At 49.5% G+C, this 24,800-nt stretch overlaps 1 protein-coding gene across 3 annotated transcripts in view; it reads left to right on the top strand.

The window, feature by feature from the left end:
* The window catches only part of PRKCB (protein kinase C beta), a 249,935-nt gene that overhangs the window by 136,604 nt on the left and 88,531 nt on the right, over positions 1 to 24,800 (top strand). For all 3 annotated transcript variants that reach the window (XM_073361648.1, XM_073361647.1, XM_073361649.1), the window contains 2 exons: positions 333 to 444; positions 2,503 to 2,631. In XM_073361648.1, coding sequence (XP_073217749.1) covers positions 333 to 444; positions 2,503 to 2,631 — 241 coding nt within the window. The remainder of the gene's footprint in view (positions 1 to 332; positions 445 to 2,502; positions 2,632 to 24,800) is intronic.

Below are 24,800 nucleotides of genomic sequence, written 5' to 3'. Positions count from 1 at the left end.
CAGCTCACTAGGCCTGGCGAGTGCAGCGTAAGAACCGGTATCCAGTAGAACGGGCTTTGTGCGGGTGTGCTGCCCAAAGGTGAATTTCACCCTCCGGTCTTCCAGGTTCAGACCTAATACATCAAATAAGTTAATTTGCTTTTCATGAAATGTGACTGGATCTTTAGGGACCTAATCCAGCTCCCGCTGGAATCAGTGGGAGTTGGATGTGTCTTTGAAGCCCTGTCTCTGCAAAGCCAGGTGGCATGTGAAATGCCAAGGGTGGGTGCTACATGCTGATATTTGATATAAGTCCATGATCTATCTTGGTCTCTCTCTTCTTTCCCTTTTAGGATCCAAGGAGCAAGCACAAATTTAAAATCCACACGTACTCCAGTCCCACCTTCTGTGACCACTGTGGCTCATTACTCTATGGACTCATTCACCAAGGGATGAAATGTGACAGTAAGTGAAGCTCTTTGTCACGGCCATGGCTGATATAAATGGGTAGGGCAAATCTCTGGTGGTCTGGGGCACATGCCAGGGATGAACTCCTGACTACATTGAAGTCTAAGGGCAAAATTTCCATCGACTTGGGATTTCACTTCATGTCTCAACCTGTCTCAATGCTCCAAGCAGGATTACAGTGTATTCAGGTGAAATGCACGGTGTAGTAGACACGAGTTACTATTTGTGTGCTGCGATGCTTGCTGGGGAGGGGGCAGCCCCTGCCTCCAAGGGCTCGGGCGAGGGCTAGGTGGACGCACAGAGGGCATAGCAGAAAGGGGACTACAAATCGGGAACTTGCTTACACACATCAGTCAGGTTCCCTGTCGGTAAAATTGCACCTTCTCGTTTCCCCACCTGACTTTTCAGAAGTCTTAAAATGGGAAGGAACCTCGGATGTGTGCAGGGGAGGGAGCTTTTCCCAGGTCCTGGTCAGAGAGCAGAGACCCGGGATGTGCAGGCCACCAGCATGACTGAAACGCCCACCCTGCCCCGTACGATCATGCTCATAGTGTGTCACCCAGGTACCACCCAGTGATCACGCCTCACTGCTGGGATGGAAGGGAGGTCAGAATGGCCTAGGGCTCTGGAAAGGGAAGAGCAGCGGAGGTCCCTGGTTGGGACCAGAAAAGATACATGGCCTAAGTCTCTCTTGGCTAGTCCAGCCTTATTGGCCAGTCCTTTTTAAGGCTCACTAAAAGGAGATGAGATTTTTCCAGCATTTTCTTTTTCTTCCTCGTTCCCTTTCCCCAACCCCTAGGGAGGCTGGCGTACCGTCCCCAAAGTGAGGGTTACTTCTGGAGCTGGGCGGCTCAGGGACTTTGTCATGGGCTACAGGGCCATTTAGCTCTAGCTCATGGGTTCAAATCCAGCTCAGTCTGGCAGTTAAAAGAGGCCCAAACCATTTAATGGTGGTTCAGCCTCCGTCATGAAATAAGCTGTGAGGCTTTTCGATTCCTTGGGGGGCGGGCGACGGGGGTTTGTGTCCCATTGGGTGCTAATCAGCCCCCTTGTCTGCCTCAACAGAGGTTGAACACTGAATGAGCCAAAGAGACTGAGCTCCCTCCTGACTCTTAGCCCTGCAGTGGAGGGCTCATATCTATCGTCCATAGACAAGGGACAGTGTGAGGAGTTGTGGGGACATGTGCTTTACATGGGTGCAGGGGGAGCCAGAGGGAAAACCTGTGATAATTTCAAACCAAATACTCTTCCTTATATGCTGGCTTTTAGCGCCACCCTGTGGCTGTCCCATGGTGGCGACGAAATGCCCTATGTTTTTTATGCAATTTCAACAGCCCCTTCTAGAAAGCATTTTCTCTGCGCTCATGCAGGTGTTGAGGTACAATAGCTAGTGGAATTCATCAGGGAGCGATGACAGATCTTTTCATCGCTCAAATGCTAACTAAGTGAATGGCGTTTCTGTTTCAATGGGGATATGCAGTAACCAATAGAACTGGCGATGAATCCCCAGCATCTGCTTAAGTGGGAAACCTGTCCGGTTGCCAGGGGGCTGAACGTGCCAATATTATGTAGTGCCGGTTTCCCCATCGAGACAGAAACTTGCTGCTTGGGATCTGCTAATCAATTATCACTTCACGCACTTTCTCCCTGCCTGTTGACCACTGACAAATTCAACCTAATGCGTAGTATTACACCATGGGCATTGTGGGAGAAGTAATCCCATCAGTGGATAAAAGTCCCAGTATGGTGGTTAAAGCTGGCACAAAAAGCACTGCAATGTTTCTGGCTTTGATCTTGCCATGAGAGGCATGCTGGTGGATCTCTGCGCACGTGTGGAGCCCTGCTGAAGCGACCCAGCGGGACTCCACAGATCTCCAAAGATCCATAGGCAGAACCAGGGCCTGCATTAGTATTTGTACCGGATTTCCCCCACAATCATGCCCATCTCACGCCCCGCTCGGTTCAGAACTTCCAGGCGAGCTAGGAGCCGACCGCGGGGAAGGTAATCTTGTGATCTCCCTGCTGTGGAGTAAGTGTTTGTTTCCTTCTGTGCAGCCTGTATGATGAATGTCCACAAACGCTGTGTGATGAACGTCCCGAGCCTATGTGGAACGGACCACACTGAGCGCAGGGGCCGGATATACATCAAGGCGGATATAGCAAAAGATGTTCTCACCGTTGTAGGTAGGTTCATGGCTCTGCTGTACAGATGCAGACTCCTCCAGTCCCTCGCTATTGTAATTTGCTGCTCTGGAAACTTGGCATAAATATCTGGGGCGTGCGAGTGCTCTTTACGGCCGAAGTGTGCTGGAGCTGCTCGCGTCTGTGGTAGTCCTCGTTAGTGGTGAGTTTGGGAGAAATGCCCTCTCAGTTCTTTGGCTAGAATGCTGCCTCTTCTTCCTGAGCCAACCTGTTTAATAAACTGACAACTCCAAGCCTCCCCACCCCATCTGCTGGGTCCTGCTTTTATCTCTCAGACTTAGACTGCAGGCTCTTTGGTACTGTACGAACATACAGATCCCTGCCCCAAACACAATGGGGCGCAGGCCTCTAAGCACTAACACAAAGCAAATAATGTGTGTATATAAAGTCTGCTGCAGTTTCCACGGTATGCATCCGATGAAGTGAGCTGTAGCTCACGAAAGCTCATGCTCAAATAAATTGGTTAGTCTCTAAGGTGCCACAAGTACTCCTTTTCTTTTTGCAAATACAGACTAACACGGCTGTTACTCTGAAACCAGTCTTCTGGTGCACTTGCTACTTCCCAGAGCCAACGGTAGCATGCCAAACCAACCCGTTAATGCAGGTGGGTGCTGGATCCTCCAAGCCGTGCAGGTTCATTGCGGGCTGGCTCTGCAATCACTAGACAGAGCATATATGATCAACTAATACATAGGGAAAACTCCAGGAAGAAAACATGAAACACCAGAGCCCCCTTGTGGTGTCTCGCACACAGGACCTGTGCAAATGCAGAAGGTATGAGAGAAAGGAAAGGCATTTGGGCTCTAGAGAGGGTTATTTTCTGCCTCCAATAAATACGCTGGCTGAGACTCCATTTCTGCTAGCAGATCCCAGCCAAGTGTTTGTAAGGAATCTTGATTCCTCTGTGTATGTTAACTGCAGGAGAGATCAACTGCTGAAGAGTAGACGCCTTTAGATCCGGCCAGTGAGGAACACCTTGTCCAGCCAACAGCTGGGACCATGTTTGAGGCAGAGAGAGGAGGGGTCTGGGGGGGACAAAAGCTGACTCTGAGAACAGGGCGGGTGTTTCTCTTGAAGACTGAATGTGACGCCTGGCCCCCCTGAAAGGAAGGAGGGCTTGGCCTGGTGCTAATGTCACTGCTCATGTGGCTGTTCCCAGGCTAGCTAGTCTCAGTGGCTGGGGACTATTATAAAGAAGCCTGCCCAGTTCTGTAACTGGGGCCTGTGCAGAGGGCAGGAAGCGTATAAAACTGTATTAAAGGGACAGGCCACAGCTGCTGGATCTCTCATACAACCTTCCCCACACCCCCGACCTCAAAGGCCAGTCTGGCCTTCCAACTATTCCATTAATATCAGACACTCATCTTTCTGTAGCAAGGGCTGAATCCCGCTCTCTAGGCTCTCGCAACTTTCGGTGGCTCCTTTGGCAGAAATCTAGTTGACAGCTCCCTGCAGTGCAGATCTGGCTTCTGGGAGGAGATTCTGAATTTGTGCTGCTCAGACGCTCCTTGGTCAGCATTCAGGCTGGAGCACCCCACCTCTGGAGGCTGGATTTGAAATGGATAGGTCTGGCTCCAAGGGCTCTTGTTCCAGGCTCCTCAGTTTCCTGTTTTCGGGCTTTCAGGCTGAAATGGCCACAGGCTGGCTCCAGCTAACGTAGTCTGAGTCGCGTTTGTGCTGGGAGACCGAGATGACACGTGTCTGAAAAGACAAACACTCTGCAGCAGTATTTCAAAGGGGAGATAATCTTCCTCTTTCCTGCTGCGGCCATGTTCTCCTCTCCTTTCACCATCCTTGCGTTCTCTTTTGCCAGCGTCTGTCCCTCTGAGCGTGCAGAGAAGGGGAGTGTTGTTCTAAAACATCCAGGGAGCTCCCAGGTGTTTGAAAAAGCATCTTGAAAAAACTGAGCAATTAAAAAAATCCCTGTTGTTCACATCTGATGAAGTGAGCTGTAGCTCACGAAAGCTTATGCTCTAATAAATTGGTTAGTCTCTAAGGTGCCACAAGTACTCCTTTTCTTTTTGCGAATACAGACTAACACGGCTGTTACTCTGAAACCTGTTGTTTTAGAGTGTATTGAGTGGGCACAGAGATGCAGGGATTCCCCCCCTACGCCCCTCACCCCGGTGTCTGAGCTGTTACATGACTGGATAACTAGGTGGGAATTCCTAAGGGGGTGTGTGAATAATTCCTGTGGAATACAAAAGGAAAGGGTGCAGAAAAGAGCCCCAGGAATGATTCAAGGCTGGGAAAACCTGCTTTAAAGTAAGAGACTTAAAAAGTTCAATCTATTTAGCTTGTCCAAGAGAAGGCTAAGAGGTGACTTGGTTACAGTCTACAAGTACCTCCAGGGGGAGAATATTTCTGGGAGCAGAGGCTCTTCAATCTACCAAACAAAGGCAGAACAAGATCCAATGGCTGGAAGTTGAAAGTGGAAAATTCAGACTAAAAATGGTGCCTTATTTTTAACCGTGACCGTGATTAACCCATGGAAAAACTTGGCTAGGTATGTGGTGGATTTTTTTGTCACTTGGAGTCTTTAAATCAGGGCTCGGTGCTTTCTAAAAGACCTGCTCTAGCCCCACCCGAAGTTACAGCTTTGAATCCTGGGCTGAGGTTCTCCAGCCTATGTTATACAGCAGGTCTGATTAGATGGTCACATGAATAAATATTTTAATTTAAAATGTTCCATTGTTATTGGAGATGTTCAGGTTTTTGATGGAAAACCAACGGGGGTGTGTGTGTGTGTGTGTGTGTGTTTTTCAATGAAACCATAAAATTTCAAGGAAAACTTCCAAAAAAACAAAATCTTTTTGTCACATCTCTTGCAGGAAAAAATTTCCCTTTCCCAAATAGCTGCTCAGATGCCCTGGGATGCGCCTCGTGTAAATTCCTAGATTTGACACTAGGATGGGGAGGGCTAGAACAGAGAGAAATCCTGGGTCCCACTCTCGGGAAAGCCTGTGACACCCCACCACCACCACCAAAGTCTCTCTGAAACCCCGGCAGAACCACCACGAGGCTCTTTGAACCCTTTCGTATGGAGTTGAAGAGAGTCAGGTGCATTTGTTTCAAACCGGTGGAAAGAGCATTTTATTTCCAGCCCTTTAGGGAGGTGTCGGTGGAACCCGTCATCTCTTGGCTCCTGGAGGAAGGCAAGGAAATGTACTGTGTTCTCCAGCTCTTCCACATACTTAATGAGGGAGGGGAGGGGAGAGGATTTCTGCCTGCCCTGTAGGGGCTGTTAAGTGGCCTGACTTCCTTCCTTTGGTGCATGTTTTTTTTTTTTTTAACTCGTCGGGGTCTGCTTGAGTCTCTCAAACCCCAAGCAGTGACTGTGATTAGGGAGAGGGGCCCCGGGCTGGCAGAGCGAGCTTTGTATTGTGCAGAAGCTGGGGAGCGTGCTGTACTTTATTTTACCATCACCTGTCTGGCACAGTTCAGCAGAAGTTTTTGTTCCCCCAGCAGCTGTTTGCTTTGAGGATAGGGTCATAGCTGCAGAGTGTGTGGTTGAGACTGCCCTGCTTCCTAGTGGGCGAGGCCTGGCAAGAAAAGCAGGAGCTCTGGTCAAGGCACAGGCTACAGCTTGTTCTGGTTGTAGGTTGAGGTTGAGTGTTGACCCAGGAGTACAAGAGGCTCTTGATTACTGGTTAAAAGAAAAGGAGTACTTGTGGCACCTTAGAGACTAACCAATTTATTTGAGCATGAGCTTTCGTGAGCTACAGCTCACTTCATCGGATGCATACCGTGGAAACTGCAGCAGACTTTATATACACACAGAGAATATGAAACAATACCTCCTCCCACCCCACTGTCCTGCTGGTAATAGCTTATCTAAAGTGATCATCAGGTTGGGCCATTTCCAGCACAAATCCAGGTTTTCTCACCCTCCACCCCCCCACACAAATTCACTCTCCTGCTGGTGATAGCCCATCCAAAGTGACAACTCTTTACACAATGTGCATGATAATCAAGTTGGGCCATTTCCTGCACAAATCCAGGTTCTGTCACCCCCTCACAAAAACCATACACAAACACTCACTATCCTGCTGGTAATAGCTCATCCAAAGTGACCACTCTCCCTACAATGTGCATGATAATCAAGGTGGGCCACCTTGATTATCATGCACATTGTAGGGAGAGTGGTCACTTTGGATGAGCTATTACCAGCAGGATAGTGAGTTTGTGTGTGTGGTTTTTGTGAGGGGGTGAGAGAACCTGGATTTGTGCTGGAAATGGCCCAACCTGATGATCACTTTAGATAAGCTATTACCAGCAGGACAGTGGGGTGGGAGGAGGTATTGGTTCATATTCTCTGTGTGTATATAAAGTCTGCTGCAGTTTCCACGGTATGCATCCGATGAAGTGAGCTGTAGCTCACGAAAGCTCATGCTCAAATAAATTGGTTAGTCTCTAAGGTGCCACAAGTACTCCTTTTCTTTTTGCGAATACAGACTAACACGGCTGTTACTCTGAAACCTTGATTACTGGTTGTAATTCTCATGGGAGGAGGGGAGCTATTTAAGTAGAGCCTTTTGATCCACACAGATAATTTATGCAGCATTGCCCAGTACACTGTACTGACCTCTTTGAAAAGTGGTAAGGTGTTGCTTTTCCCTAAAGATCCTTACTTGAACCTGATGCAAACGGCTAACACAAAGGCCTTGGCTTAGCAGTGTCCTGCTTCTCTGGAGTGAGGGGCAAATGTATATTTCAAAAAGATCAAGGTCCACTATCACAGAACCATATGGTTAGAAGGGACCATCTAGTCTAACCCCCTGCCAAGATGCAGGATTTGTTGGGTCTAAACCCTCCCAGAGAGATGCTGTCCAGCCTCCTTTTGAAAATTGCCAGAGAAGGAGCTTCCACGACCTCCCGAGGCATCTGCTCCATTGGCTGACTGTTCTTACAGTTAGGAAGCTTTTCCTGAGATTTAATCTAAATCCGTCTTGCTGTAGTTTGAACCCATCTCCTCTTGTCCTGCCCTCCTTCGTGGTAGATGTGACTGGTTGGGAGGGAGATCCAGTCTGCTGAGTGGCCAAGTAAGAAAGTGTTGTCAGGAAGGGGAGGTCTGTGCCATTAAACAAGTCTCCTGAAAAATCTGCCAGTTCTCCGATCCCCAAAAGCTTCCTTGAAGACTCCTCGAGACCCTCGCTAGCTGTTTGGCTCGGTTCCCCCATCCCCGGGCTTCGGGGGCCTGATTTTTCAGATGTACTGAGCCCGTGCATTGGGCTCCTCTGGAACTTCCCATTGGAATGATTTTTGACAGTAAATGCCCTGTTTTCACAGAACTGAAAATTTTCAGAGAAGCTGAATTTTTCCAAAAAACCTGGTGTGTCCAGCAGGAAGATGGAAATGCTGGCTGCCTGCCTGTGAAACTCTTGGTAATGGCTCCTCCAGGCAGGCAAGCGGAAACATTTCATTGTGGCTGTCCCCACAGAGACTTCTTCTGGAAACCTTTCCTCATGAAAACGGTTGTGGTTTTGGCTTTCTCTTCATTTGAGTGGAGATTTTTTTCCCCTCGAAAACACGCTGTTTTTCACGGGAAGGGATTTCCATGTTCTGCTCTCATTGCGAGTGCTCAGTCAGTCTGAAACCCCAATCCTCAATGTGGCACGATTTGTATGCCGCATTGCCCAGATGCTAACCACCCTCTGGTGAGCATTTGCGTTTAAGACGTGCCTGGCTGTTTGTCTCCACACGCGGATCCGTAGCATGGGTAGTGCAGCATGTTCCCCTCTAGGTGGCAGCACAGTCCCATAAATGGCCTGTGGCCTCTGTCATCCCAGGCAGTGGTAGGAACAGGTTTCATCTGAGCCCTGGCGGGTGCAACCAAGAGGCTCTTGTCTCACTGGGCTGGGCATTCCTTAAGCTACCCCCAGGATGATGGATGTGCCCTCAGGGAACAGGCAGACTTCAGGGGGCTGTGCTGGGAGATTGAGACATGAGTCGGGGGCTGGGGGTTGGGCACGGCTGCCTTATGGCTGGGATAAGAGGGGAATAATGCTGCTGGTAAGCCACTTTCCCCCGTCCCCTTCCCCTCCTGCTGCAGTCCCTTCTTTGGCCAGGATTCTGCAGAGCTCCCTTTTCAGGCATTGCTTCCTGGTTGCATCCAGGGCCAGGCAGAGCAGCCACAAACCGTTAGTGGGTTGTCGGAGCATCCCCCTTCCCCCATCAATCCACGGACTGTGCGCACATCTCAGTCCCCTGCACCGTACCGCGGCCGTGACCCACTCCCACGTCCTCGCAGGGCAGGGGCAGCAGTGCTCGTGTGTGAGATGAAAGCCACCCTCTCCCGGCTGGGTAGGGCCGTTTGTGACAGAACGGGGTCCCACGCTGTCATACCTGGAGAGCCCTCACCGGGGCAGCATTGGTATCAGAACACACTTTCAGAATAACAATCATTCTTGTCAGCACCCAGACACCCCGGTGATGGGCAGGGCAGAAACGTGAGAGTACTCCAATGCTAAGTCGGTTTCCCAGTCCGCAGAGCGTGTCAGTCGGTACCATGCTGGAAAGTGGCCATAACTTAGCATGGGATCTGGTTGACCCTCGCTGTGGCTGGGACCAGCCTGATGAGAACCCAAATCTCATTGACTTAATAAAATCAAACGCTTTTGGCAAAGGCTCAAAACTCTAAATACTTGGCAAAGCTTTACAACAATCCATGCGTCCGTCCCCCGAAACTTCCCTGAATCCAGAAACTTGCTCTTGGCTCCTTCGCAGCATTGAAGAGGCAGAGAGGGGGCAGCATCCAATCCAGGGGCCAGTTGAGTCAAAGGCAGGCTTTCCATTGACTCCAGCAGGAGCTGGGTCAGGCCTTATAGACAATGATTCCCATGCAAGGCCCCTCTGAATTCATTAGCAATGTCTCCCCTTTCGTGGGTGACTCCTGGTTGCTGGTTCATGCAGGTTAATGATGCTGCCAACTTGCTGGAACGTTTTTTAGATGATTTTCTTCCCTCCCTCTGTGATACCACTGTCCTTGGTGCTGAATCTCAAAATGCAGGGTGCTGGGGTTGGAGAGATGTCTTCGTCTACTATAATAACGTGTGTGTAATAACCAGGCCCGTGGATCCAACAGATGGTCAGGCTCCTTGTCTCATGAAGGATTAAATATTTTACATTTAAGAAAACCTAAATAGCTGTGTCTGTTAGGACAGCAGCAACCGAGGGAAGTGAAGATCAACCTGGGGGTCAGCACTCTGGGGCTGCGGTTGCTGTTGCAGGTGGCTTCATAGCCTGTGTGGGTGGCAGCATCAACGTTCCTGGTTCTTTTAAAGAGGGACATGAGTCTGTCTTTTTGAGAGTAGGTGTTGCTAAGGCAAATAAGCAGTGGCTTTGGATCCTAGCCTGTCTTAGTTTTGGAGCGGTCTCTCTGCTTTAAGGCAAGCAGAAACAGTTGTTTGGTCACGTGGTGTCTTCAGGAACACAAGAACAAGAGACCATCAATTGAAATTAGAAGGTGGCAAATTGAAAACCAAGAAAAGGAAAAGCTCATAATTAGACTGTGGAACTCAGTGCCACAGGAAGTTGTTCAGGCCCAAAACATACCAAGGTCCAAGAGAGATACAGGATATGTATTTGTATAACAAGGCTCTCCGGAATGCTAATTAATGCGAGCAGAAACAATGGGAAAGGATTAAACCTCCCACTTGTGAGTTTAAGTCTGTCTCTAGGTTTCATCCTCACCCGTAATAGTTAATGTGGAGGGCAAATATCCCATGTCTGCCTAAAGTGAATCTTCTTGCACCTTTCTCTGAGGCCTCTGGTGCTGGCCGCTGTTGGAAGCAGGATACTGAGTGAGACGGGCCGCAGCTCTGGTCCGGGCTGGCTGTTCCTGTGCACTCTCATGCTTTCGGTCTGTGGCCATGCACAGTAACGACGAAAGAAATCCCCGGCAAATGTGGACAGGGCGATGTCACCAGGCTGGGGCATGGCGGGGCATCATGCCAGCTGGTGGCTATTGGATTTGCGGAGCCGTGCTCTCCAGCCTATAAAGCAAAACAGCCGGTCCCCCTCAGCAACCACCCAGTAGCAGCTAGCTGTGTCCATGTGACCATTTCTCCTCCCTGTCCCGGTGGGTAAGCGGTTTGGAGCCCAGAAGAGGGGGAACCGTTGTGCTGATAGTCCCAGCTCTACTCTTTCGTTTATTCTGCTCCACCCTCCATCCTAGTGTGCCCCCGTGCCGCGCTGTCCCTCCTCCAGTGCTTCCCAAAATAGATGCCCTCTGTGAGGCCTTTCAGGGGGGACAGGCTGAAGCCTCTGGTGGCTCCCACTCCTGCTGACCCCGGGGCCATGTTGCCATCTGTAGGAGGAGCTCTCGTTGGTCTGTAAACTCCCTGCTGGCTGATGGCACTTGCTATGGGCAGCCCCGCTGTGTCACTGACCTACCATACGCACCCTTCATTCTGGGTCAGCTCCCCAAGCATTCGACACACACACACACACACACACACACACCCCTCTGCAATCCTCTTTCCACTGCATGTTTTGAAGCCTGAAGCAGCTCTTGCCTAGGCTGCCTCCAGTCTGTTTCCCCCACTTGCCCAAGTCGCCATTTAGCTGAGAGAGCAAAGTTGGGACCTTCCCCGCTCCCAGTCATGTCTGGCTCCATCCCCTTTGTTGGAATACACAACGCAGGTGGTGATGGAGTCTGGTCTCACCATGCAGTTGGCCTTATGCTGATCCGAAGAAACCGGGTGTCTCAGTCCCTTCCCTGCCAGCCTTCATCTGGGAAGGCAACAAGGGCTGTTATGAAATGTGAGCACTAAGCTCTCAGTTCTAGACTAGCTTTAGTGTTTGCCGATGCTGCCGACACCTCCGGGGTCGGAGATACCTGTTTCCAGGATGCACTGACACTTGAGCGATGGTTAAAGATGTTTTCCTGTGTCTGCTGTAGAAACAGCTTCCAATTAGGCCTTGTTTTCTTCTCGGAGCAGCATTTACTGGAGCGGTGACCTTTTCAGAGTGTGCACTGCTTGGGTCAGTTCAAGTCTTCATCTTCAGTCGGATAAGGATGATACATCTCTTGCTCATCACCAGGCTGCCCTGGGGACAGGAAAGGCCCCTGAGGAGTGACTGGCACTTTCTAATGTGCCATACTGGGTGATCTGTTGCCGAGTAGGGAGTCTGTGGTCAGTCACTGTCCTCCCCGTATCGGGGTTTTGGGGCAGGCTCCCTCAAATCAAGTTCTTTTTGTTCTGAACTGCTCCATGCGGACAGCCTGGAATCGCCCTGCCAGGTGACCCTGGTGCTGAGAGAGGTCCTGGCGACGGGCACTGAATAGGAACCCAGAGAGTGAGAGGGTAAAGGTGCTAGCCTGCATTCTTAGTGAATATGGCCTAGCTGAAGAGGGATGTGAGGGTGGCTTTTGGGCAGCACATCCCGGCACGCACGCACTCAGCTGCTACTCGGTCATGAGAGCCCTGCAGTGCTAGCTGGACCCCATTTCTGATAGTGGACTCCATGCAGATGCTCCCCCACTGATCTGACCATGACACCCTCCTCTCTTAGTTCCTCCACTGCCGTCTCAGACCTACACTTAAAGCCCTTCACAATCCAACCATGCCCCCATCCCGAACCTTGTCTCTTAAACAACTCCAAATTCTCCACTCCACCAGGATCCTCTGGCCATCTCCTCCCCTTCCACTCGGTGCATCTTTCCCTGCTGCCCTCGATGTGCAGAACCGCTTCCCCAGACCCATGCCCTCCTTCCAGTCAGTGCCCTCCAAAGCACCCACTTCTGTGCGGCCTTCAAGCAAGAGGTTCGTCACTTGGAAATCCAGCCCAGCAGAAACAGGTTCAAAAAAGAAATAGATACATTCATGGAGAATAGGTTTATCAATGGCTATTAGCCAGGATGGGCAGGGAAGCAAAACAATGCTCTGAAGTGTCTCTAGCCTCTGTTTGCCAGAAGCTGGGAGTGGACAACAGGGGATGGATCACTTGATAACTGCCCTGTTCTGTTCATTCCCTCTGAAGCACCTGCCATTGGCCACTGTCAGAAGACAGGATACTGGGCTAGATGGACCATTGATATGACCCAGTATAGCTGTTCTTAAACCATGCAGGCTGCCTCTCCCACCTCTGGAACGTGTGGTGTGCCCGGAATCCGTGTCTGTTCCAGGGGAGAGTCTGTGGCTTGGTCTGTCAAATTGCCCAGTCAAAATTCTGGGCACTCATTGTCTGAGGTATTAGAGTCAAGCCTCAAATCATGAGACTGGCTTAGAAACCACAAGTGATGATGTTTGTTTGTTTTGTTTTTAAACGATAAATTTTGGATTTTGTCCCCTGGTTTCTGAGCCCCCAGGGTGCCCTCGCATCCGGTTTTTAAACTTTTCTCTACAGCTGCGAGGGCTGGAAACTTTCACTTTTAAAAAAATTAAATTTGATATTTCAGGAGTTGATGCCAGGAGCTGGGGCTGGAAGGAAAACGCCAACTATGGCGAGAGTCATGATTAAATCACAAGAGCTGGCAACACTGTATTTATTTAGGCCCCAGTGAGTGGTCAGCACAGGCCTCCATGTGGGTTGTGGGCTCTTCTGCTGCAGACACCCATCTTAATGAGAGAGGTGCCTTTGTGGAAGCAGAAGGTTGTTGGTGAACGGTGCAGCACCCCTCCTTGGTGGGAGCATCTCTACTGCCAGGCAGGAACCAACAGGGCCCATGGCACAGGCTGGGATTGTGCTGCACTCCTCCAGTATAGTCACCAGGCAGTAAACCAGCATCGTCAGTACCTCTCGTGGCTTTAGGGCCAGAGGCAGAGCCTGCTGCCCTGTACACTGACTGAATGAGCTAGTGCCGTCTGTTCAGGTGAGGGCAGAGCGCTGAAGGCTTTGTTGAAGTCATTCCCATGTTTTCCCTGAGCGGCTTGTTCTTTCTGCTGATCTAACTGCTCCCAGCAAATCTGAGCCCCAGCTGTGGCCCACTCCAGTGTGGCCTTGCAATGCCCCAAGAACTGAGGCTTTGGTAGATTTTTATCGATATTAGAGTTGCTGGGGGAAATTGTTTTATATTAGAAAAATGGCTTTTTCTTTCCAAATCTAAATATTCATGAAAACTCTTTGCTTTGGTTGGGTTCTTCTGGACATTTTTCATTTACTGAAACCTGTTAGGTTTTTGTGTTTTTGTTTTTTTCCAGGAAGCAAAAAATGCCAATTAATTATTTTGATTTTTTTTTAATTGTTAACAATTTTGGAAAAACAAAGAGTGGGTCCATTTCAAATTATCTCCAATAGCAGCAACATTGTCGTTTGTGACCTTTCTTTCATTTGTTTTAATCTGCTCTGAAATTTTTATGTTATTGGAACCAGAGGTCCCAGATCTTGTGTCTAAAATCTCATATTTCAGCCAAACTCTCTTGCGCTCCCAAAATGCATGTGCTACGAACCTGGTGCGCTTGAATCGGGCCAATTTTTAATTTGTTAACTGTGCATATAAAACAACTGAAATATGCTGCTCTTTGTCTGGGTTCCTGCTGCCGTGGTACAGGAGAGGAACCAGGGTGGGGAGTAACTTCCTCCGCGGTTAGGTTACGAGCAGGACAAGCGAGAAAGGTGTCAGTCGCTAGCATTTCTGGAGCTGTGCTAGGCCAGCCGTCTGTGTCTGGAGGCTGCTGAGCCGTTGTACATACAGTCGATAGCAGCTGGAGTGTAGGCCGTTGTTGGCACGGCAGCCCTCGAGTGCCTCAGAAGCAAAAGCTCTCGCTCCTTGGTGCCAGCAGGACTTGAATGCGATACTGCATGGAACATCTCTGGGCTGTGGCTCGGCCCCCGTGCAGGGTTTACACTTCAGCAGGGCTGTCACTGTAACCAATTGAGCTGCCTGTCCTATTTAGCTGCCCCAGCAGGGCGAGTCTTTGCATTTGTGCTGCTAATCGGCCCTTTCTGATAGGAGCAGGGCTCCAGTACCGCTCCTCTCCGTGTGTAGACTTGGTGCAATTGGATAATGGGCGCACCCAGGAGGGTGGCTCTACACTGCAATCTAAGGCTTCTTAGCTGTGTTGCCTGCTAGGAAGCACAAGGATTTTCGGGAGTTCCCAGCCTAAATTCACTATTTACCGTACTGCTTTATCTAATAATATAGTTCCCTGCATAAATAAATGGCACCATCTTAGTGCAATTGCTTTATGAAACTCCCCAGTTCTAAGTAATGATTCAGGGACAACCAAGCTCTGAACTGCTGGTGCGGGGAGAGATTGGAAATTCAAAGGCCAGGAAAGGCGCTTGAAACAGCTGCTGGCTGGATGCTCTTAAAATGTTTACGTTTTTTGAGGACCTGATCCTGTACGGGGCTGAGCATTCTGGTCCTGATCTGCCGAAGCACATACATAACTGTAAGTGCAGGAGCCATCCCTTGAAATGGTGACAGGGATGCGAGTTGTTTGGGGTTTGATTGGGATCCAGAGGAGGAGAGGGAAAATGGTAGTGAAAAGCAGCCTGTGCATGAAGCAGGACCCCAAGGGGCAGGGAACCAGCTGGGTGAGCAGTGACCCATTTGATTTGTTTGGTTCCCAGTAGAGCTGGTTGAAAATTTTCCAAGGGAAGCTGCTATATTGGAAAATTCGCTGAGATGAAATCGAAATGTTTTGTAGGAAATGATTTGTTTTAACTGGGTTGTCTTGCCTTTTGTTATAATATAAAAAATCAAAATGACAAAGTTCCGATCAGGTTGTTTTGATGTTTCTGACATTTTGACTTTTTCTTTCTGATTTGAAATGAGAAAAAATTTTAACATGTCAGAATTTCCTGGACTGCAGAAGTTCTATTTTCTGGTTTGCTCTAGTTCTTCACTGCATTGGGGGCATTATTAGTGGCTCCTCTTTCAGCTAGTATTAGCCTCGCTTTTTGCAAATTATAGCTAAGGAAAAACCTCCTCTTAAATTTTCAGGTTTAAGGGTTCTTCTGTTTTTGCAATGCCAGTTGTATTGTTGATATTACAGCAGTGGCTAGAACTTCAGCACAGATCAGACACAGTGCATTAAGAACACAAGAACGGCCCTTCTGGGTCAGACCAAAGGTCCAGCTAGCCCAGTGTCCTGTCTTCCGACAGTGGCTAATGCCAGGTCCCCCAGAGAAGACGAACAGAACAGCGAATCAAGTGATCCCACCCCTGTTGTCCACGCCCAGCTTCCGGCAGGGACAGTCAGAGCGTGGGGTTAGGTACTATAGATACATGTAGTAGTGTGAGGTGGCCCCTGCCCCAAGTGCTGACAGCCTACATAGAAAAGACAACATAGGGTGGGAGGAGAAACTTGTCTGAGCCTTCACTACCTTAGTGAATTTAGTTATTTGGGGTTTTAATCTAGTTCCCTGCAGTTTGGCACGGCCACTGCAGTGCTGAAAAGAGCAAAGCTAGGAAACAGAAGCGGGTGGTTGAACGAGATCTTCTGGCAGTGTCGGGTTAGCAAAATAAAATTTCAAGTGATTGAAAACTGCTTTCTGCCTGCTAGAAATGAGGTACGTGTGTGCATGTGTATTACCTGTGCCAGCCCCATGGCGCCAGGTGCTGTATAGACATAACCCAGAGATGGTGCCTGATGCAAAGAACTTACAATGGAATCTAAAAACATGGACCAGAGTCTGACACTCGTTGCTGTGAGCCATCCCTTTGCGTTGCAATCTATTAGGAAGGGTGGCTGGAGCCAGCCCCTGGGCTAGCTCTAATGCTCTGTAGGGCAATAACGTTCTCTTAATGAGAGTAAAAATCAAGCTAACTTCCTTTCTTCTAACATAACTATTGCACATTGCGTGGAAGTGTCTGGTCAAGGTTTCAGGAGCACATAAGGACTAAATGCACGTTTGGACCTGACGATAAGTGGCTAGAAGGCAGCAGAACGTGATCTGCAGAGCACAGGGTCGCTGGGCCACTTCCAAACCTGAGAGGAGCTCTGGTCCAGCTGCTGCCATTGCCACCAACACTCAGTGCCGGGATGTTCTGCACCCCTCTGGCCCCCGTATCCAAATAGCACGGGTTTCTTTCTTCTATGAAGTAGGCAGTATGGGTTCCATCTGTCTGTCTGAACTGATTTACAGATAGCACGCACCACAATGGGCCAGATTTACAAAGGGATTTAGGCATTTGAAGATGCCAGCAGGCACCTAGTGAGGTTTACAAGCTCACCCAAGTTAAGCCCCTAACTTCCACTGGCTTTCAAGAGAACTTAGGTTTGGTCTACACTACACACTTTCTTCGGTGTGACTCTCTTTCGGTGTGAAAAATCCACATCCCCGAGCAACGTAGTTATACTGACCTTAACCTGCCATGTAGACAGTCCTGTCCCACTGGCATAGTGACCGCCTCTCGCGGAGGTGGAGTTATTAAGCCGACAGGAGAGCTCTCTCCCATGGGTTTAGAGCGTCTTCACCAGGCTTGTTACTGCAGTGCAGCTGCATCGGTCCATGCAGTTTGTTATAAACCAAAACTGGAATGGTAAATGTATTTAATCTCAGTTCCTGGAACACCATATGTTAGCTGATATGGAATAAAATGGGGCATCGTAAGATCTCCAGCTAAGTAGATAAGGCAGTGTATTGTGACGGGGTGTATCAGCCCCACACTGGTACAGCAGGGGTTAATCAACACACCCTGGGCTCTGCTGGGTGTGCTCCAGCTGGAGGCAGGATATAAAAGCCACCAGAGTAGCTCCGTCTGGGCTGACCACCAGCGGGAAAGGAGGTGTGACGCTAGCTGCTAGGGGAGGACCGCCTGCACTCTAAGATGTGGAGACCAGCCAGTCAAAGACAGACCCCGACACACGTCATGGAGAGGGGAGAGACTGAAGCACCCTAGAGACTTGGGTAGGAAGTAACCCAGGGAAGTTTTGCGGGGAAATGGTTACAGAACTGGACCACGGTTCTGCGTGTTTTGGTTGGAGCCCCACCACTGATAAGTCTGTGGGTTGGGACTTGGTGGAGAGGGCAGGCCTGGGTCCCCCTATCCTAGCCACCATCCATCCTGGGGTGGTGGCCCCGCTCACCAGTATTATGGACTCCGGCTGCTAGGCTGCACTGCCCCGACAGCAAGGGCTGCTGTATTTACTCTGGCCATTGGACAGCACTGCCCTGAGATGAGGGCCATACCCTTGACCCTGGCCATTGGGCTGCACTTCTCTGAGAGCAAGGACTTTATTAAGGACTGAGGCCACCAAGCTGTGCAGCGCTGAGACGTGGGGCAGCCCTTCAGACTCAACTGCGGGGCTGTGATGCACCGCTCCCCCGCCCCCACGGGGTGACGGATGTATCAGCCCTGCGACATGGGTGTATATATATATTTATATGTATTGCCTTAAGTGAAAGGCAGGAAGTGATGGAATGTGACAGGGCATGATCTGGCTTGTGTTGGACAGGTGAGACTGCACATTCAGTCTGTGGTGGATTTTGATCAAGTATCTTTTTAAAGGAAAACGACTTCACTGAATAAAATGGGAAATTGAAGCAAATTAAAATGTCATCAAGGTGTTACATGTTTTTGCTTCCATAATGCAGTGGCTCCCAATGTGGTGGCAGATTATTCTAAACCTATTGTCTTAAGGGGTGTGAATACTTGAGTCCATGGAATGGAGGAGCAACAGGATGTGAAGCTTGGTCATTCACGCGGCTTGAAGTCCATTATTACTTCTCAGCTTCTGCTTTTCAGAGGCAGTAAGGCAGTATGTTGCACATAACATGAAACCGAATTTCAGTGCTAAAGCTGTTAATATGAAGGACTGTCTTGGTGCATTGCCTTTCCAGCTCTGTGCTGCTAACTTAGTTGAAATTAGATTTGCCTGCTGTTCAGAATGGTGGTCTAATTCCCCTGACGTTGGCTTTCTCCCAATGGGCAGTTCATACGGCTGTGCTGTAGGCTGGCTAATCTATCTGTTCCCTGCTAGGAGATGTGGCAACCCCCGAGGGAATGAGAGGCATCAATGCATGTAGGTTTGAAACAAAGGAACCAGTTTCGTTTTGTATGATCTTGGGAGTGTGGAATATAGCAAGAATGGATGAGACCTCTGGGTACCTCGCCGTACATGGGCAGTCTGAATACCCACCAGCCTTTTGGGTAAACCTACATAAACCTGCCATTTGTAAACTGACACCGTGGGTAATGCGCGTAAGGCTCAGAGCTGGCCTTCCCCTTCAGCGTCAGACAGGCACCCGAACTGCTGCGGGGGTGTCCAGGCCATCTTGCTCCTCCTGGCACAGCAGCTTGTTCCAAACCCATGTCCGCTGGGTAGCTCTGGGGGCTGTGCAGTATTCCCACACCATGGGGGTTGACAATCTTCTGGGGGATTGTCAATGATCAGTCTGTTCCATGCACAGGAAGAAACAATGTGAGCACAGCGCTTGCTCCTTCATGCTACCAGAATAGCAGAGGGCATGGGCAGAACAGCGTTAAGAGCATCGTGAGTGCTTAGCATTGGCAGTAGGAGTGGCAGAGCACAGTTCTCGTGCCCTTTATAGCCTGGTCTAAATGCCACTTCCACCAGTGTAATTCAGCCTATTTAGAGTCTGTCCAGTTGCACGGTGCAAACCCCTCATACAGACTCCCTGAAACTGATAAATACAGTAAGTTACTAAGATCCTGTGGACAATTCCATGAGGCTGGCTGTCTCTGCAGCCGAATATAGTGCAGCAGTGGGTGGTGAGGGGTGACAATCCCAGCTGTGAGTTATTGGCATGTCTGCACATCCCTGTCTCTGCTGGGTGGGCTCCGGTGTTTAACATGCTCGCCCTCCAGTGGCAGTGCTAGTGTGTGCGATTGAAGCACATGGTGCTTTGCACACGATGGTGAAACACGCTCCGTGCTCCTGGAGAAGCACGGCAGCTAAATGCCAGAGTTCATCGACTATCAGGGTTGGAAGGGACCTCAGGAGGCCATCTAATCCAACCCCTGCTCAAAGCAGGACCAATCCCCAATTTTTGACCCAAATGGCCCCCTCAAGGATTGAACTCACAACCCTGGGTTTAGCAGGCCAAAGCTCAAACCACTGAGCTATCCCTCCCCACAAGTTAGTAATGCCAGAGCTCCTTTGACCTGGGGTAATTGTGGAAGAGCCCTTGGGGAGTCCCTCCCTCCCTCGGAAGGCCCAGGGTTCCCCCCGGCCAATGCGGTGTGAACAAGGTGACCCCTGCTGCCGAGGAAGCCAGTCGCTCAGTGCTGACCCTAGGCCCTCGGTTAGGACCGGGCACCCTTCCCCATCCGTCCCACTTCCCAGGCTGGGCATAGGCACCCCACCTGCTGAGGTCTATAGCTCCTTCCATGACTGTACACGGCCTCCTCTCTCCTTGGGTCAGAGTTGTCCACGTCTCCCTCCATTTGGGTTTGATTCTGGATGGGGAGTAAGGTCTGATGGGTTAGGGTAGGAGGGACTGCTACGAATCTGGACTCCTGGCTTCCATTCCCAGCTCTGCTAATGGTTCTGTCTGCGGCCAGGAACCAGTAGGATACCTGCTGGCTTTGGAAAGATGTGTATTGCCAATCCATTGCTTTGAGCCCCCACTGGGCGGAGAGGTCCCATACTAGGCACTATTCAAGAGTGAGTGTTGTGGAGATTTGCAAGAAGCACTTAAGAATATTTTTTTGGGGGTGGCGGGGAAGTGGGCGGCAGGGCTGGCTTGTCCCCGGGGCTACAGACAGATCTTCCGGCTACAGCAGTGCCAGCCAGCGCATGTATCTGGGCATGTGGTCTTCTGGGGTGCCTTTGCGCATGGCAGGAACCTGCGGAGTCTCTGAGACATTTCCTTTGGCGGGCTCCTTGCAGCGGGCGCATGCTGCGGGGACTCAACCATTGCTATTTACTGAGTTGATGAAGTAGAACATTGACCAAAACTGGAACCAATTATGCCGCGATTAGATAAACAAGCTGGAAGTACATTAATTAATAACCACCAGCTCAAGAAGATGCAACCTTAATGAGTCCTGTGCTTTTTTCTATTATGTGTAGATATAGCCTTCTGCAGCATATTAATTAAATGTTTTAATACACTTGGGTGTTAATCTGCATTCCATATACTCACTGGGCTGCAGTCATTTTTGGATATGTCTACATGGGGGCGGGGGGAACCCTATGGCAGTGGGTCTCAGAGCCCCAGTCAACTGTGTGGCCGTTCGGGCTCGGGCTCGGTTCTGAAATCTGGCAGGGCAGGAGGGTCTCAGAGCCCAGGCTTCAGCCTGAGTTTGAACATCTGTGCTGCAATTTTAGCTCCAGAGCACGAGCCCAGATCAGTCGATCCAGGCACTGAGACTCGCTGCCACGGGGTTTTGTTATGCGGGTGTACTGTTTGGGGCGGGGATGGTGCATGCTGCTGGAATGATGGTCCTGTGCAGTAGATCAGCCTCTAAGCATTCCCTCCCCCCCCTAAAATCCCATCCAGGAATGTGTGTGAACCAGTTAGTGCCATGTGCGTTTCACCCTGGGCTGGTCACTGGGCAGGAAGGTCCTGGTGATGCATATTGAGACCAGAGTCTGCAAGGGCTGGGCAGCTCTAACCAGGGAATAGTTACAGGGCTCCCAGGGGGCAGTTCTTGAAAATACATCCAAATCTCCCTCCCCCTCTGGATTTCCAAGTATGCCCCACCTCTCATGTGTTTGTCTGAGGGGAAGGGCTGTTTGGAGAAGGGCTCTCTCTGTTCTTGTGCATTGTATGGTATCAAACACACGTCCACACTAAACAAACAATAGTGATAGCGCCACATGCTAGGAAGGGGAGGGTAATTGATTATGCAGCAGTGTCTAAGAGACGGGTCAGATTTTATTTTTTATACACATGCCCCTATACCGCACCGCGTGCTTAGCTAAGAACAGTCTGCTTTTGATTTAACTCCTGTATGCATTTTGTCTTCCTCTGAAACCTTGGGTAGTAGCTACTACCAGATGCAGGCCACCAGGCTGAATGGAGGACTGGTCTTGATCCGGGATCTTCCTATAAAATGTCACCAAGTCCAATGTTTCTTGTCTTCGTTTTTTGTGTGTCTCTATTAAAATTCTGAACTCAGTCATGCTAACAAACTGAGATAGGTGACACTCCCGGGACTGTTGCCATCTTGGCTGACAACAGGGATCAAATGGGGGGATGTCCAAAGGAAGGCAGGAGTCTCCACAGCTTGAGCTCAAGAGCCCGGCTTTGTAGCCGAGACCCGTGGCTCAGGCACAAAGGGGGACACAGAGCGTGCCCCGACCAGTGGGTTACACTCCTCTTTCTGCAGTGTGCTTTCCAGTGTGAACCCCACTGCACGGTGAGTCAGTATTCCAGATGGGGAAAGTGACCTGGCCAAGGGCAGACAACGGAGATGGACTGAGAGACTGGCAGCTCCCAGCTTTCGTTCCCAGTCTCACTCCACACTGCCCTGTGTGCCTTCACCCTCCTGTCATGTGGGTTTTCAAAAAGTGATATTTTTTTTGCCTTTTTTTTTCCATTGAAGAAACGAGTGTTTGAAATCTGTCTCTCCTCCTGAGCCCCTCCCTGCTGATACAGCTGGCTGAGTAATTAAAAGACACCGGCTGAATAATTCATATGCAAACTATTGCAAATTTTGTGGAATAAATATTTCAAATGCCCTTGGATCACCTCTACCTGTCCTGGCTCTGTGAGGGTGAGCTTGGCACATCTGCCTCCTTCCCATGGCAACAGAGTTGGGTCCCGAGTACAGGATTGTGACTTCACTGCAAAGCCAGGCTGGGCAGCACAGAATGTCTCTGTCATGTAAACCCCTCCAAGTGCCAATGCCCCCTGTGAAGTCAGGTCTAAGTATTCAGGGCTCTGGCAATGCAACCGTGGTTTGAACCTGTGCCTCCCAGGCCAGTGAGCCAGCCCCACCCTCCTGGTGCCATTCCCCAGTCTGCAAACCAAGTGAAAGGGTTTGGGGTCATTCCAATGCAGAACAAAGACACATTTCAAACCCTGAAAAGTTGCTGGGAAATGTTTAAGGAATACATGGCTAGCGGGGGATCTTGTTCAGCCTGGAAGGGCTTTTGCTCATTTGGCATCCAGAGCTTGTTCTGACTCTTCCTGCTGCTGCACGGACTAAGTGTCACTTTATACTGAGTGACGGGGATGTGTCTGTCTTGAGTCCAATTCAGGAAAGCATCCCTTCGTTCCAGACCAGTCCAGAAGCACATGCCCAAGTCCCATTGAAGTCCAGCAGGATTTAAGCATGGCTGATGTACTTCCCAGAACTGCAGCCTTCTCCTGAGTTCGTATTTTTTGAGCACGCCTGAACAATGCTAACTTCTTCAGAATCCAAATTCATTGTAGAGCAACCACCTTAAATGTGATTGTAATATTCTTATTGGTAACTATTAGCAGTAAAAATGTTTTTGCCTAAAGATGCATGTAGCTGTCACAATTTGAGAGAGGTAGAAATATTTTGTAAGAGAATTTAATAATCTAAGAAGTGCTATAAATTTCCAGCATAAAACTTGCCTCTCCACTGCCATGCCTGAGAACTCTACCCCAGTCTTAGTGGGATTATATAGTATGTCTTGATATAACTGTGTGTGTGTGCACGCATGAGAGAGAGATTCTTTAAAAATCACTTCTCCTTAGCTAAATTGCTGATTTCCACTTGAAGAACTAGAAAGTTATTTAAGGTCAAAGGAGGAGCATTAGGCAGAGGTTTCTATTTTTTTAATGACTTGATAATTTTATTTCCATTAATAACATTCCTAGCTGTGCATGCTGAGATGATGACACTGGGGTAATCAAATCTCATGCTTCCGGGCGTAAACTGATTTACTGCAAGGGTCAGGAATTCTATTTGCCCCTCACATAAAGCATTGCACAATGGCCCAGATAAATGATGCAGGGTTTTTATTTGCCTGCCTCCAGAAGGTGTTATGTTGGCCAGTGGTGGTGGTGGGATACCACCCTGGGTACAGCACTGGTCTGATCTGCTATGGCTTGCTTCCCCCCCCCCGCCCCCCTTGTGGCTGGAAGGCATGTGGGGAGAGTGGCCGGCCGTTGACTGAAAGAATGGGTGAAGTTACCAGTATTTGAAGCGCAAGAGAGCTTGCCATGACAGGTGTTAGATTCCCTACATTGCCAATGCAGACACACACAATAGCATAAGCTTTCCAGGCAAATGTGAGGGGTCCTTGTATTTCTGTGCATCTCCACTGTAGTGAGATTCAGGGTGATGGGAAGAGCTTTCCTGTGGAATCACTCTAGTAATCACTCTGGACGCAGGAATGGCTTTTTCCACACCTTTGAACTGGGGGAAGAGGCTGCTGCACAAAGAAAGTCCTGCCGTGGTGAGGATGGGAGGAATGACTGACCACGAAGGCCTTGGTACATCCAGAATTATGTGGACACTCGGGTTTGCTTGATCTGTGACGGCAGTTTGGGTGTTGAATAATCACCTCTTGCTCATTGGGGTTTAAGAGATGAAACCAGCCTGTTTTGTGCTGTCCTGAGCAAAACTAAGGAGGAGGGATTAAATATTCACACAGAGCTGAATGAGACCTTAGTGGGGCGACTGTTTCCATAAACAGTGTCCCGAACCAGACTTGACCCCAAGGATTTCAATGGTCCTAAATATTACAGAGCAGTGATGTGCTGCTAATGCCCCCACAAAATAAACCTTCCCGGAGCCTGCAAAAAGCCCTGTGTGCCAGAATACAGGATCATACCACAAGTAGGCGTGAGACTCCGATGCTTTCTCGTGTAACCCTCTCTAACCAAGGAAGGAAACAACAGTACTGGGCAAAACAAATGGACCTTGAGTCCCCCAATTCAGCAAAGCATGTGGGCAGATGTGCTTTGCTGGAAATGTTTGTACTTCCTGAAATATGCTTTCTGTTGCTAGTCCTGCATTGCACAGAGCACAGCCTGCTCTAGCCACCGGGTTCAGATAGTTCACTGGATATCTTGTCTGGGGCATCTCACTCACTCAACGTTTTGATGGGCATTTATCGGCAATTTTTTTTATAGACCATGGTTGAATTATCCAATAATAGAGTAATGGGTCAAAACCAAGGGCAGAGGTAGAAGAGAGAGAGAGAGAGAGAGAGTGTGTCTGTGTTCAAACTAACCAAGAAATTCAGAACTCAGTTATGGGAAAGGCACTGGACTAAGGGAAGCCTTGGCGAAGAGATTCTTAGCTGTATGGACAGTAATGTTTTTGTGCTTGGCTTTTAATACAAAATGCTTTCATTTTGGGAACCAGC

Source organism: Lepidochelys kempii, chromosome 10 (genome assembly GCF_965140285.1).
Source record: "Lepidochelys kempii isolate rLepKem1 chromosome 10, rLepKem1.hap1, whole genome shotgun sequence".
NCBI classification, from domain to species: domain Eukaryota; kingdom Metazoa; phylum Chordata; order Testudines; family Cheloniidae; genus Lepidochelys; species Lepidochelys kempii.
Note: the sequence above shows the minus strand (reverse complement) of the source record. Positions and strands in the feature narration are given on the sequence as shown.